Source organism: Echiichthys vipera (genome assembly GCF_963691815.1).
Source record: "Echiichthys vipera genome assembly, chromosome: 9".
Lineage (NCBI taxonomy): Eukaryota > Metazoa > Chordata > Actinopteri > Perciformes > Trachinidae > Echiichthys > Echiichthys vipera.
In genome coordinates this window covers 8714161-8727504 of record NC_139834.1, presented here as the reverse complement: position 1 = coordinate 8727504, position 13344 = coordinate 8714161, and the positions used below count along the sequence as shown (strand labels likewise).

Below are 13344 nucleotides of genomic sequence, written 5' to 3'. Positions count from 1 at the left end.
GCTCTTTATACCTGCAGACAGACTCACCTGGTGTGTCTGTCTGACGGTGCTTATTCAGGATGTAGGGGGAGGGAGTGATGGATGACTTTCCTCCCACGTGAAGCTACTTCTCTCTCAAAATGTTGTTTTAGCCTTTTTGAGTCTTGTTACAGCACGCAGAAGAAAGAACAATTAGACATATCAATACAGTATGGAGGTATGGAGGAAGTGTAGTGTCCCTCAGAGTAGTTTTTTATATGAATTACATACATAATATATTCATCTTTCTGTCCTTGTCAGCTGATATTATCTTAGCATGCATTAAGGTGATTTAGGCTTTTTTTTAAAACTAATAAGTGTCCCAGATGATCAAATTCAGGCATATTTGTTTTTTGCCCAAACTCCTATGGGTATGATTTTGATTTTTGTTCCTGTGGTTAGAAAATATCTTGGATATTTAATTAAAGTGGGTGTGTCAGATATCAGAATGAGTCATAGCAGATTTTTTCTCAAGGTGGGTTACATTGTTTTAAACGCTTGAATGAGAATTCACAGCAGAGCAGACTGACAGTAAGTCAAATTAATGCCAAAACAACTTCAAACATGAAACAGTTTGCTTGGGAACCGACAGTCGATGCAAACACGAACTGAGGGACAAAACATGTTTTTGGTAAATATGTACAGTGTGTTCAGTGTCATCAGTCTTTCACTGTCCCTCACCAGAAACTGGACAGTACCGACGTGTGTGAGCGGGGTCCTCGGTGGCTGCCCAGATGGGATGGGTGTAGCTCCAGAGGATGGGGAAGATAACTTTTCTGTAGTCTGATTTCAGGTTGTGACACAGCGCTCTCTGTGGAGGTTTTGTCGTTTCTCTCAGCCTCTCCAGCAGTCGGCACAGGTCCATGCAGTCATGCCACATGTCGAAGCAGTCCCAGACAGAGAGTAGCGAGCTCTGGACTCCGACTTTTGCCGCTTGTCTTTGCATGGTTGGAGTGTTGCACAGAGATTTTTTGGAGCGTCTCATATGTGTAGACGTCTGAAAAGGCTTTCCAGTGCAACAATGTTTCGATCATGAAGGCCGATCGTCCACAGGTTCCAAATGTTGCAGAAAGCACCTGCTGCACTAAAGGTCACACAGAGTTTATGCTTTCACTCCACTGTCAGCACCTGAAACACACACATCATTTTAATAAAAATAATAATAATGAACGTTATAATACCAGAGATCTCTTATTCAGTTTACTTGACAATGTACATAGTTCTAGACCCCACTCTATGACTTATTCATGATTAACAAAGAGCCAACAATTCCTCCATGAGCAGCATCTATATTTTATCATCCAGCAATCTTGCCCCCAGTGGCAAAGAAAAACCTTCCCTTTAACAGGCAGGAACATCACACAGACCCGGCTCTACAGCTGAGATCAAAATTAGAGAACGAAGTATGAATTCTGGATTTATTCTGAAATACTGTTTTTTTTTTTGTTCATAATCTGTGGCTATACCACTGCTGTGCAGGCATGTTTCTTGTTTTAAATAACCAAGGCACTTCAACAAAAACCTTTATTTTGTGAAAACCTCAGCGAGCAAAATTATAAAACTGGGAATCAGTTCAACACTGCAGGTGGAGTTGTTCGTCAGTTCAGTGCTGAACAGGGCAAGGATCTGTCTCTGCACAGTGTCTCAACGTTTAAAACAATTTGGACTGAATCCCACTCTGCAGTGACCAAACCTCTCATCAGCAGAAAGAATAAAAAGGCTGGACTTGTATATTATGGACATATTTAATCAAATTCTGAACAATAAAAAAATTACAATATTTCAGAATAAATCAAGCATAAATATACTTTGTTCTCTAATTTTGATCTCCACTGTGTGTTGGAAAGCCATCTGTCTTGGCCGGTAGAGAGATTAACTGTAGCTTTATGTGGTCTATGGAAATGATCATGTAAACGCTGCCTGATCTTTATCTGATGATTTCTAGGCGTTTCCTGCTGCTTGTGTTCATGTGAGCATCTCATATGATGCGTGTTATTGTGTGTGTGTGTGTGTGTGTGCACAGTGACCTGATGACCTCTGTCACATGGGGCTGGAGCATCTGTTCCACTTGCCTTTTTCTGTATTCTTTCTCTCCTTTTTAAACTCTTTCAACTTTAAATGTAGTTGTAATGAATGTATTAACAACTAAACAAAATATTAAAAATAATTTACAACAAATATAAAAACAATACATATGCATCCTAGATATCAATATTTCATATTGACTCCATTTGCAATGAGAGCAGCTGTACATCTTCTCTGGACTTTGGGGGATCGTCACATGGGTAAAATAAGAAATCAGATGCATTACTTACATTTATACATTTTCAATATTTGCATCCCATAGGGACACTTACAACATACTGTCATTAGATCTAGTTTGACAACTGTGACTGACTTTGAATCTGTCTAACATAAACTTTATACCTCTGTGATGTTTGTGATGGTTTTAGTCACCTCCAGCTTAACTTCATCCATTTGTGTGCAAAAACTTTGCCTGATATCAGACAAAGTTGCCAACTAGTTACCCCCTTTGTGGAGTGGGCAGATTCTCAGGCAAAACCGCAGGAATTCGGTGAACCAAAGTCTCACAATAACACAAAAACAGATCGAGGCAGTGGTCGATCAGCAACTAAATTACTGTTTTTGCCATAGGAATCTGGTGGATTTGCCAAGAGCACAGCTGCTTCAGTCCCCTGTCAGAAAGGGCTGCAAGATGGCAAGGTAAAATGCTTAAAATACTCGATATATAGCCACACAGTTTATATTCTTAGGTGGCTAAAACACTTTATCCAGCCATTCATTTGTATTTAGTCATAAACTTAGTCATCAGGATGGAAAGTTAGATACCAAAAGTTTTCGGAATTTACTTAAAGAAAGGTCTTTCCTTTTCAATTGACCCAAAAGTTCACTTCAAATCCCTGTTAACCTCTGCCATACAGTCATGATCGTTAATTTGATGACATGTGGACATCCAGTTTACACCGTTTCCTCACATTCAGTTAAAGGGATAAAATGGACGTGTCTACCTGGTCGTTGAATTGGAGACATCGAGCTGCTTGACGATGATTTGTCCCATTTGCTCTGTGGATGTGAATGATGATGCAACAGACGCGTGAAAGAGGATATACAGCGTTTTGTCTCTCTGCATCACTTACCAGGTGTTTACAGAGGAAAGAGGAAAAAACACACCAGTTCTTTAAATTTATTTACTTTCCAGGCAACAGTGATGTTAGGACTATATGTCCATATTCATAAGATGAGGAGAGGGAAAAAATAAATCACATGCACCTCATACTTACCTTGTGATTTTTCAGGGACAAAATAATAAACTGGCACTGGTCAGTCATTTTTTAAACAATATTGATCTCTAAATATATATTCTGAGAGCAACAATAAGTATTAAACCTTCTGTATTAAAGTGAATTGAATCTAAAAGCACTGTTTACAGAAATAATTACAAAAAGGCTTGAATTACTGACCCATTAATGACCTTGCAAAATGCCAAATGAGCACACTCGATAATAAGCCGATCATCATCAAAGTCAAATGGGAGGCAACACGGATGTTCACTGTTTGATGTAGGCCAAAGTCATAAGGCATATAGCAGCAGGTGGAGTCTAAATCGACTCCATCTTTTTCTGTTTTCGGATGATGAGTAGAAATATATTGCACTTTGAAGACAAACTAAAAATAATCTCACAGGTAACGACAGCAACAAGTACCACCGAAGAGAGTCATGCAAGTGGTGATGGGCTCCTCGGAGGCGTCTTTTGAGGTGAAGTGTACCACGGCGAAACTGAATCTCTGTTGCACAGCCTGAATGTCGAAGGGTTGACCATCCAGTAGACGAGGAACTGCTGCGCCTAATCATTTTTTTGAGAGGTTCCTATTTGCATACTGGCGAACAAACATCTCCCTTTGTGTAGTTCTGTGGCGTTTCAGTAAAGTCTAGCTGCCTGTCCTTCCTGTCTGTTTTTCCCTTTTGTGGTTTTTTGGCAAAAGATCACTTTTCTCTCAGAACACAGACGCCCGCGTCGCAACGCTGTGTCGCCATCGAAGTGACCACCTCCCAGGAGTCGATGACCGGGTCGTAACATTCGATGCTGCTGAGGAGGGAGTTCCCGTCGTATCTAGAGCGAGATGTGAGACAAACAGAGGTACTGAGGGTTTTAACCACAACAATCAATATTGCTCAGTCGTGAATGATGTCTCACAATTATTATTATCTAATCCAACTTGATTTTGTGTCTGAAAACGAGAGAAAAAGAAGATAAAAGTGTTGCAAGCTTGTTTAAGTCTTAATTTGACAACAAACTTGCTGTACAAATTTGTTGCTGCTCAGCCGAAATCCTGTTAACTGAATTCTCAGAAAAAAATACTGTCAATAAACCTTGCATTTGATGTGGCGAATTGAGACTCCTGAAACTTATAAGCTTTGGCTGAACTTCATGAAGTTGATGAATTTTTTACGGAACAAAGATTATGGAATTTGTACCTGAATTCTTACATAATAGTCATCATTCAGGGCCAGTAGGGAGAAAGTGTTGCTTTAAGATGAACATGAACCTCTTCTTTTAACCCAAGAAGGACACTCTTCTTACCCAGCGATGGCGTAGAGACGTCCTCTGAGGACGGTTGCTCCTACGTAACATCGCGGAGTCGTCATACTGGCTACAGTGGTCCAATAGTCTGTTCTGATGTTGTAAACCTCAACAGAGTCGAGGTGTGAAACGCCATCAAAGCCTCCCACCACATAGATGTGGTCGTTGAGTAAAGCCACGCCAGCGCCTGCAAACAGCAGGAAAGTCTCAGATAAACAGTAACGCAGATGTTTGGCTGTAATATTAACTTTATTCTGTTTTCTTACCTACCTGACCGCTTGGTGGCCATCGGTGTAACACTCGTCCAGTGGCCTGTGTGCGGGTCGTACCGCTCCACTGAATTCAGGATATTTAGGCCATCGTATCCACCTATGAGGGAAAATCAGGCACATGTGTCAAGCTGCAATGGTTTCTCCATTAATCGACTGACAGAAACATAATTGGCAATTATTTTGATAATAGATTGTTTGCTCGTTTTTAAAGCAAAAATGCCAAATATTGTCAAAGATTTTCTGCTTTTCTTCGTCATATATAATATTGAATAAATATACTGAGATTTAGGAGATTCGTCAGACAAAATAAGCAAAGTGATGAAACCTTTGGGAAATCGTGCAGAGTATTTTTTCCCTATTTTCGGACATTCCACTAACCGTTTACTAAAGAAAATAATTGTCAGATTGGTTGATAATGTAAATCATTGTCCGCTGCATCCATAGAAACGCATTCTGAGCTACAGCTGAAATGATTAGTAGACTAAAATATATGTGTATTAATGTATTTCTGAAAATTGGGTGTGAAAAAGCAGGATTGTATTACATTCTGGGAAGAGACGATTACGTATTCACAACACCAGATACATCAGGGGCCACATGCAAAAATGATGTGCACGCCTTTCCCACACATAAACTGGTGTTTGTAAAGGAAAAACGTGTGATGAGGATGTGAGCATACATGCATACTTCAGACCAGGCGCACACACGGTTTTAGCTGAGGTGAAATGATCAGGAGAGTGAATACAAAGTTGATTTTTTTTCAGGCTACATAGCTTCCTGTAAAACGTCATACCGCATTTCAAATTATTTTACACTTTCAATTTGAGCCGCCATCTCTCCCTGTTCACAGTTGTTATATCCTGAATTGTGAAGCAGTTTGTGAAGTCTGTCTCAACATGAGCACAATGGATGAATCATGAATCATCCTTCTGACATTTCATAATAATGATGATTAAGATTTTACCATTATGGTTTGCGGAAACGGGTTGAAAAAGTGACACAGACACTACAAATAGCCTCACCCACACTTTCTTTGCTGCATTTCTGATTGACAGGTCTTATGAGTGCTTGAGCGGGGTACAACTTTCAATATGGACGTTTATACATCCATTTATGGCAAACTGTGGGCGTGGAAATGAGGCTCCAGCACGTGCGGCCAGCTCCACACTGACTGAGATTTATAAAACAGAATCAGGCGTGCAACTTTATGATTATGACACAAAGAATGTGTATTCATATTTTTGTTGCAGCCATAAATCTACACAGAGGTTTTTGCATTTGACCTTTGCCCCTGGTCTTACAGAGCGTGTTGCATTATGGGTTGTTTGTAGCCTTTATGTTGCTAGGTTAGCGAGTGTCTTCAACTGTTTATATCAGAATCTTTTAGAGTTAGTCAACCATCAAAGTCGTATCAGTAAGTGTTACAGCTGACAAGTCTGAAAAATGAGCCTGAGAGGAAAGTATGTGACTGATGTGAAGCTAAACAATTGTGTCTGATTTCATGGTTTTATTTTCACTTTCAAGGCTTTATGGATGAAGGCCAAACATTCGATGGATTTGCTGCTTTGAACATCTTTGGGTAAAACTAAACTATTTAAATGCACCACAACACATTTTACAGACAAAACGACACATTCGATCAGTTGAGAAAATTGATTAAGAAAATGATCATAAATTGCAGCCCTGAAATGTGTTAAAGACTATCTGTCCATACCTAGACAGTATATCAGTCCACTGGCAACCACCAGACCAGCTCCTTCCCTCGCCGTCTGCATATCTCCCAGCATGCTCCACTGGTCAATGTTTGGGTCATATCGCTCCATGCTGGTGTGGCGCCGGCTGCCATCGAAGCCACCGGCAACGTAGATCATGTCTGTCAAAATAAGATGGAACAAAAATATTATATAAGAAATCATTCACAGGAGAAGATACGCCAGTGAAGGCAGAGAAACGCGCTCACCTCCGAGTGTCGTGGCTCCAGCGAGGCCACGGCGCACGTTCATGGTGGCGACGGTGTACCAAACGCCGTCCTCGTCCGCTGTGTAGTCCAGGCACTCAACGGAGCTGAGCCGCGACCGGCCGTCGTAGCCTCCGATCACATAAACTCGATCGTGGAGAGACACCGTGGCGACATAACGCCTTTTCCGTGCGATGTTCTGTTCAAGACACGCCTGTCTGTATTAACCAAATCCACTGGGATTAAAAAAAGGACCACAAGGCTTTTTCTTATATTCAATACTTACAGGAAGCGAGCTCCATTCTTGTGTTTTCGGATCATATTTCTCAACTATGTCTATCGGTGATTGTTGGCTGCCAAACCCGCCTATAACCAACAGGACTTCTTTGGCACCTGAGAAGACCCATAAATAACTATTACTATCAGTGTGCATCACAAAGTGGTATAAAGGAGACTTGTTTATAGCTTAATTGCAATTTAAAAAAAAAAAGGGTTCCTACCTAATCTAGCTTGTGTGCGTGGGCCCTGCATCTCACTCCTCAGCTCCGGTCTTAAGTGGAATTTCTTGGCTTCATCAACAAGGTCTCGACATGGCAGGCTACATCGAATGAGCGGCTGAAACGTGTCAAAACGTGCGTAATTACGGTGGTAACTGTGATAAATACTTCAGCACATTATTCAAGCTTGGCGTATGATTACACTACAACCTGCTGAGTGTCGTCTGGCTCACCTCGGCATCTATGACATCTGTAATGTAGCGGGGGGTCAGGAGCGGCATGCGAACAAACTCCAGCATGTCTGGCAGGTAGGGCTCTCGCTCTTTTCGGTTGTGCTTGACCCAGTTTAACACGGCTTCAAAAACAGGCTCCTCCGAGTCCACCTACACACAGACCGCATATACAAGGCAGAAGAAATACAGCTGCATTTAAGACCGCAAATCCACGTATTAATTAAACAATTAGCTGACAACCGCAGTATGATATTCAGTAGTTGAGCTAATCTGTCCATCTATCATTATTTGATCATTTATTGGCAATTATTTGAGTAATTTCAATAATGCAGGCTGCTGAAGGTAAAACAAATACCTCACAGGAGGAAGATGACACAAAGATTTACTGAGGGCGTGACTGCGATTTACATGTATAGTCTAGTTTTATTTTAAGAAACAACAAACAATGACAGGAGAAATTTGAGAGATCTGGTGATGATCTATAAATCATTGTGTGATAATAACTGTTTTCACCAAACAAGGCGTGTGGTTGGGAACAGGAATTTCCTGAGCATAGAGGCAAACTTAAATCAGGTTTTCGTCTTGGAAATTTCTTTGTCAGCACAATCTGCAAAAGAGTGGAATTAAGGGGGGGGGCAGTGACTGAGATTACAGCAGGTTGGTACTCGCTTTTCTCTTTTCACACTCAGGTGAAAGACATTGAGAAAGCTGTGAAGTCAGTTGACACTTTATTATTATAGTCAAGTTGTGTTAAGTGTTAATTAAATCATACGATGTCTTTATTTGAAAACGCATATCTTTTGCTACATTCAAGCCTCACATCCACACTTCTCTGGTGTTTCTGAGCCCATAAAACAAAGACGTGTGGAAACGCTGCTGAGCTCGTTTGAGTTCGAAAACGTTTGCGTTTTAGTCTGGACGGGTGAAAACAGAGACCTTCGGAAACAATGTCAGTCTGATCAGTTAGGTGGGCCAACATACTTTCTGTGATTTCATCCCTCCTTTTAGTGCTCCTTTCCCTTTGCCATGGCTTCCTTCACCGATGGATAATCCTCCAGGTACAGCTCTAACACGTAACCGTATTTACTTTGTTCTGACTCCCACTCACACTTGTTACCGCCTTATACTCACGTTTTAGTAAAAGTTCCACCTCATCTTCGGTCGAAACAAATAAATCTCTGGTTTTACTTTTCACCATTGCGGTTCTTCCTCTAAAGTATTTTCTATATTTCCAACATATACATCACTGGTTTTCAAACGCATGGTAACGTTAGACAATCTACTTCCCTAATGGTCACGTGATAGGTTTTCTGGCGTGTTAATGTGAACAGAGATTATTTATTCTAAAATGCTTGTGTGGAAAGAGCTCGTTTTTTTTTCATCAAATCTCCTTTTATCATCATCAGATGATATTGAACAATTCAGTCAATCTAGTCTAGTGTGTGTGTGTGTGTGTGTGTGTGTGTGTGTGTGTGTGTGTGTGTGTGTGTGTGTGTGTGTGTGTGACAGAAAGTATGTGACTGAGAGAGTAAGAAGATGAAAATCAAGAGAGATTATAGTAAAGTTTTTATTTTTTTACACTATATTTTAGTCTCATCTCTATGTTAACAGTATTGCATATTGATATTGTCACAGTTCACGGTTGTTGAGGTCAGTTTTTCCCAGCCCTAATATTTAGTTATCTGTAGTATTTAGTGACAACAGATCAAGCAGTGACAACAGATCAAGCAGCCTCCACAGTACAACTGACGATACAAAAACATCCCGACGTCAAGTTTTCTTACCTGGATTTCGTCACATTTTATGAGCTTTTCAACTTCTGTCTGGCTGAGCAGCATGAACTCCTCGTGCTGAACCACCTCGGAGAAATGCTTCTGAGAAAAGAGCTCGGCGGCCTGCATCAGGTCGAGGCAATTGTGAGTTTCGGCAAAGTCACGGATACCCAGGCAGTTGGAGGGATCGAGCTGACTCTCCAAAAAATCACAGCACGCTCTTTTCACTCCTGAGGAAAAGAGAGACGCATTTGTTTTTAAAACATGCATCATTCAAATTCAGCCAAATCCTGAAAGCCATTTAATTTGAGAAGTGGTGTAGAGCCTCAGGGTTTCTGCTCGGTTCATTAAGTTAAATTTAAGGCTTTCTAGGACCTTTTTAAATAACACATAGAATGCAATTTAATACCCTTTTTTAAAGTATCATGGAAAACGAGCTGGGACAACTAAAATGTATATCTGACAATGAACTTCCTAACTGCTGTAGTGGCCTGTTTGCAACAGGTCTGGTGCCGTCTGAAACTCCACTTGGAACGAACAACCTCCTACAAACAAAACAAATCTACTGTCGCAACAATCCCACTTTAGTTTCTAGGTGTAGTGTTTCCCAACAATCTGCAATCAGATACAAGAACATTTCAATAACAAACGTTACTGTCTACAGCAGGCAAAGTAAAACATTTAAGACTTTTGTTAATTAAAATGTTAAGCTTTTAAATACATTCTTACAACTTTCTAAGAAACTTGATGAAATGCTTTTTTAAGAGTTTTTAAGAGTACCCTGTGCCTGTACTTGCAAAATCAGCTGGCTTAAGCACACACTTTTATATCAAGATTTGAAATCAGGCACTCCTACACTTACCTTTGAGCTGCAGTAAGCACGCTGCAGGGAGCAGCTCTTGCACATTCTCCACTGTGACTAGCACCGTCTCTGTGTACACAAAGTCCAACAGGATCTCCATAGTCGCCGCAGTGAGGCCCTGAATATCGACAAACGATTTCCCCTTCTCTGCAAGCTGCAGTGACACAAATACAAGAAGCATATCACTGAGGGGTTAGTTAGAAACATTGGGTATTATCCTGTAACAATTCCTATAATTATTCTCCTTATTCTCATCAATTTTTTCATCCTGATTGTCTACACTGTAACTTTAATTGTTGGTCTATTCTGTGCACTCATCCTCGGAGAGGGATCCCTCCTCAATTGTCTTTCCTGAGGTTTTTCCTGCTAAAGGTTTACTTGGGGGCAGTGTTTGCTTTATCTGAAGCAAGGGTCAAAAAGACAGGGTGTCGAAAGCTGTACAGACTATTAAGCTCCTTGAGGAAAATTGGGGATATATAAATTAAACTGCCTTGACTCTCAGTGAATCCAAAAAAGGAGTAAAAACATAAATAGATTATATTCAGATATCTTCATATTTTTCCCTGAGAACAGATTCCTTTATTCCCTAAATTCTATCAAGGCATGTGTAGGTTGCTTTGTAGAGGCGAAGAATAGTAACACTGGGATTCTGGCACTCCAACATTTTTTTTGCGTTACCTCACTGGTGAACATGGCACAAAAGTAGTCGCTGCAGGCGGCCAAGACAATCCGGTGGGCTGGGAAATCGGTGTTCTCCACCCTCAGAGTGATATCACAGAGTGTGTTGCTCTTGCGAAGTGAGTTCATGGCATTGAGGATGGATTTGGCATGGGAGTTGGTCATAATGTCTTTGGGAGCCATGCTGCCTGGAGAATCACTCAAGGATCTCAAACTACTCCAGGAATCTAAAATAGACAGATGAGTTTAGTGGAGAATGATTGTCAGGAGGACGCACTTCTTCAAAGTCACCCTTTACTACATCGTTTTTGTACATGCAGCAACTTAGTCTGTGTGTAATCCTTTGGTGTGTTAGTGTTTGTGTGTATACGTGTGCTTAAATGGCAGTGAGATTCAAACTTGTGCTTCACAGCGACAGAAAAAATGCACATTTCACGTATGAGGATTTAGAAAGACTGAGAAACAAAGATGAGGTATTGAAGCTTAACGTGAACGTGTCTAATTTGTGAGATTCCCACTTCAGTTTAGAGGATAATATTAAACTTTATACTAATTAATTCATTTGGAGCTGCAGTCAGTAAAAAAGTGCATTTACTTAAGTACAGTATTACTTAAGAGTATTTGTACTTTACTTGAGTATTGTTTCTTTTGGAAACATTTTACTTTGACTCCACTACATTTTAATGAAGGCCCTCGTTACTCTCTCCTAGTTGCTTAAGTTTTATTTTTTACTGTAAATTGTTTTCTAATGTGTACATTGGCTATTATTAAATGTTGCATCTGCTATTGATGCTTTTGTTATTTGCATTAGCCTCTTTGCTGCTGTAACACTATAAAAGTCCTCCCTGTGGGACTAATAAAGGAATATTTTATCTTATTTGTCTACCTCAATTTTAGTAAGATTTTGCATCTCAGCAGAATGTCTGTTGAACGTTATAAAGCTACATGTGTCATGTAACTGTAATGTTAAAGTAGAGTGTTTATATTTTCTTTGAACAAGTTTTATCTACAGCAGTTCCACAGTTTGATGTGTTTTTAAAAAAAATAAATAATAAAGAAAGAAAATGTTGGTTCTTTTGTCAATGTTATTGTGATTCTACAGGATTTGTCTTTAATTCTTCAGGTTTAATTAGAAAATCGTGTATTTAGTGGGTTGTTTTAGAGTCATTAGCATCTATAAATGTACTGCTACAGTATACAATGCGTTGAGATAATACTCTGAATACTTAACTTACTTACAGAAGGACTCAGGAGCTTTCACTTTTATGGGAGTAACGCTTAACCAGGAGTATATATACTTTTACTCAAGTAATGGAGTTGTGTAATTTGTCCACCACAGGTCAGCACATTGAATTGTTTCATGCAAAACATGATGGTAAACCAGTAAAAAGCATGCTTTTCAATGTTGATACATGACTATATAAAAATATAAATTTAAAAATAAGTGTAGAGAATTAAATGTTACTTTGGTGAAATTCTAAATGCAGGACTTTCCCTTTTAATTGAGTAGTTTTGCATTGTGGTTAATGCTAATGCAACTTACCGTTAAGAGATTTGAATACTTTTTCCACCACTGGGAGGCAATAACTATAGCTACACATTAGCAAGCAGCAGCCAGCGACAGCTGAGGGCTAACGCCAACGCTAGACAACAACAACTAGGAAAACACAGGCACATAAAGTGAGAGGAGGACAACACGTGAAGCGACACACACACAGGAACTTGTCAAGAATGTGAATAATACCTGTCGCAGCGGTAAAGCTGATTCAAAAACGTGTTGCTAGCTAACGTTAGTAGCAGCAAAGTCCCCTTGTTGTCCCTGCTGTCAGTCACACTGTCTGCAGAAAAGCCCCTGAACTAACAGCTAATCCATGGTGACCTCTGATAGGTCACACTATGCGCGGCCTCGTCGAAAACATATGTGTTTAAAAATGTCAAAAAATAATTTAATATCATCCCCCGGTGCGAATTTCTTTAACCAGCTCGAGTATTTCGTTGAGTAAACTGCAGCAGGTCACAGCAGCTGCACAGACTCCACACAGATTGGACGTAAACAGACCATTACGTGAGTGTACGTGCGCGCTGCCGGAGCCTGACGCGTCACGTTCTAAAGACACAAGATGCCTTCCGCGCGTTCTCGTTGGTCCTGCTTTAATTTAATTCAATGTTATTATAATATTATTATATTATTATATTATTATTGTGCTAAATCATAACAAAAGTTATCTCAGGACACTTTACAGAGTAGGTAAAGACCACACTCTACGACTTATGTAAGATTTACATAGACCCAACAATTAACATCTGCGGTTGGACTAAACCTGACTGAAGTCTCACTAAATAAATAAGTAAATGTAGAAATAAATACATGGGTAAATAAATAAATGTATAAATACATATTTAAATAAATACATACAGAAATACGTGAATAAATAAATGAAAAATAATAAA

General features: G+C 39.9%; 1 protein-coding gene across 1 annotated transcript; it reads right to left on the bottom strand.

The window, feature by feature from the left end:
• Positions 1-3243: 3243 nt before the first annotated feature.
• klhl12 (kelch-like family member 12) lies at positions 3244-12912 on the bottom strand. The gene is made up of 12 exons (XM_083919332.1): positions 12638-12912; positions 10894-11120; positions 10216-10369; positions 9366-9583; positions 7582-7731; positions 7352-7466; positions 7138-7244; positions 6855-7050; positions 6609-6767; positions 4893-4991; positions 4623-4809; positions 3244-4151 (listed from the first exon to the last, which is right to left on the bottom strand). Exons 2-12 carry the CDS (start codon positions 11074-11076, stop codon positions 4025-4027), a joined length of 1695 nt encoding a protein of 564 aa, XP_083775458.1. The 5' UTR covers positions 11077-11120; positions 12638-12912; the 3' UTR covers positions 3244-4024.
• Positions 12913-13344: the final 432 nt, after the last annotated feature.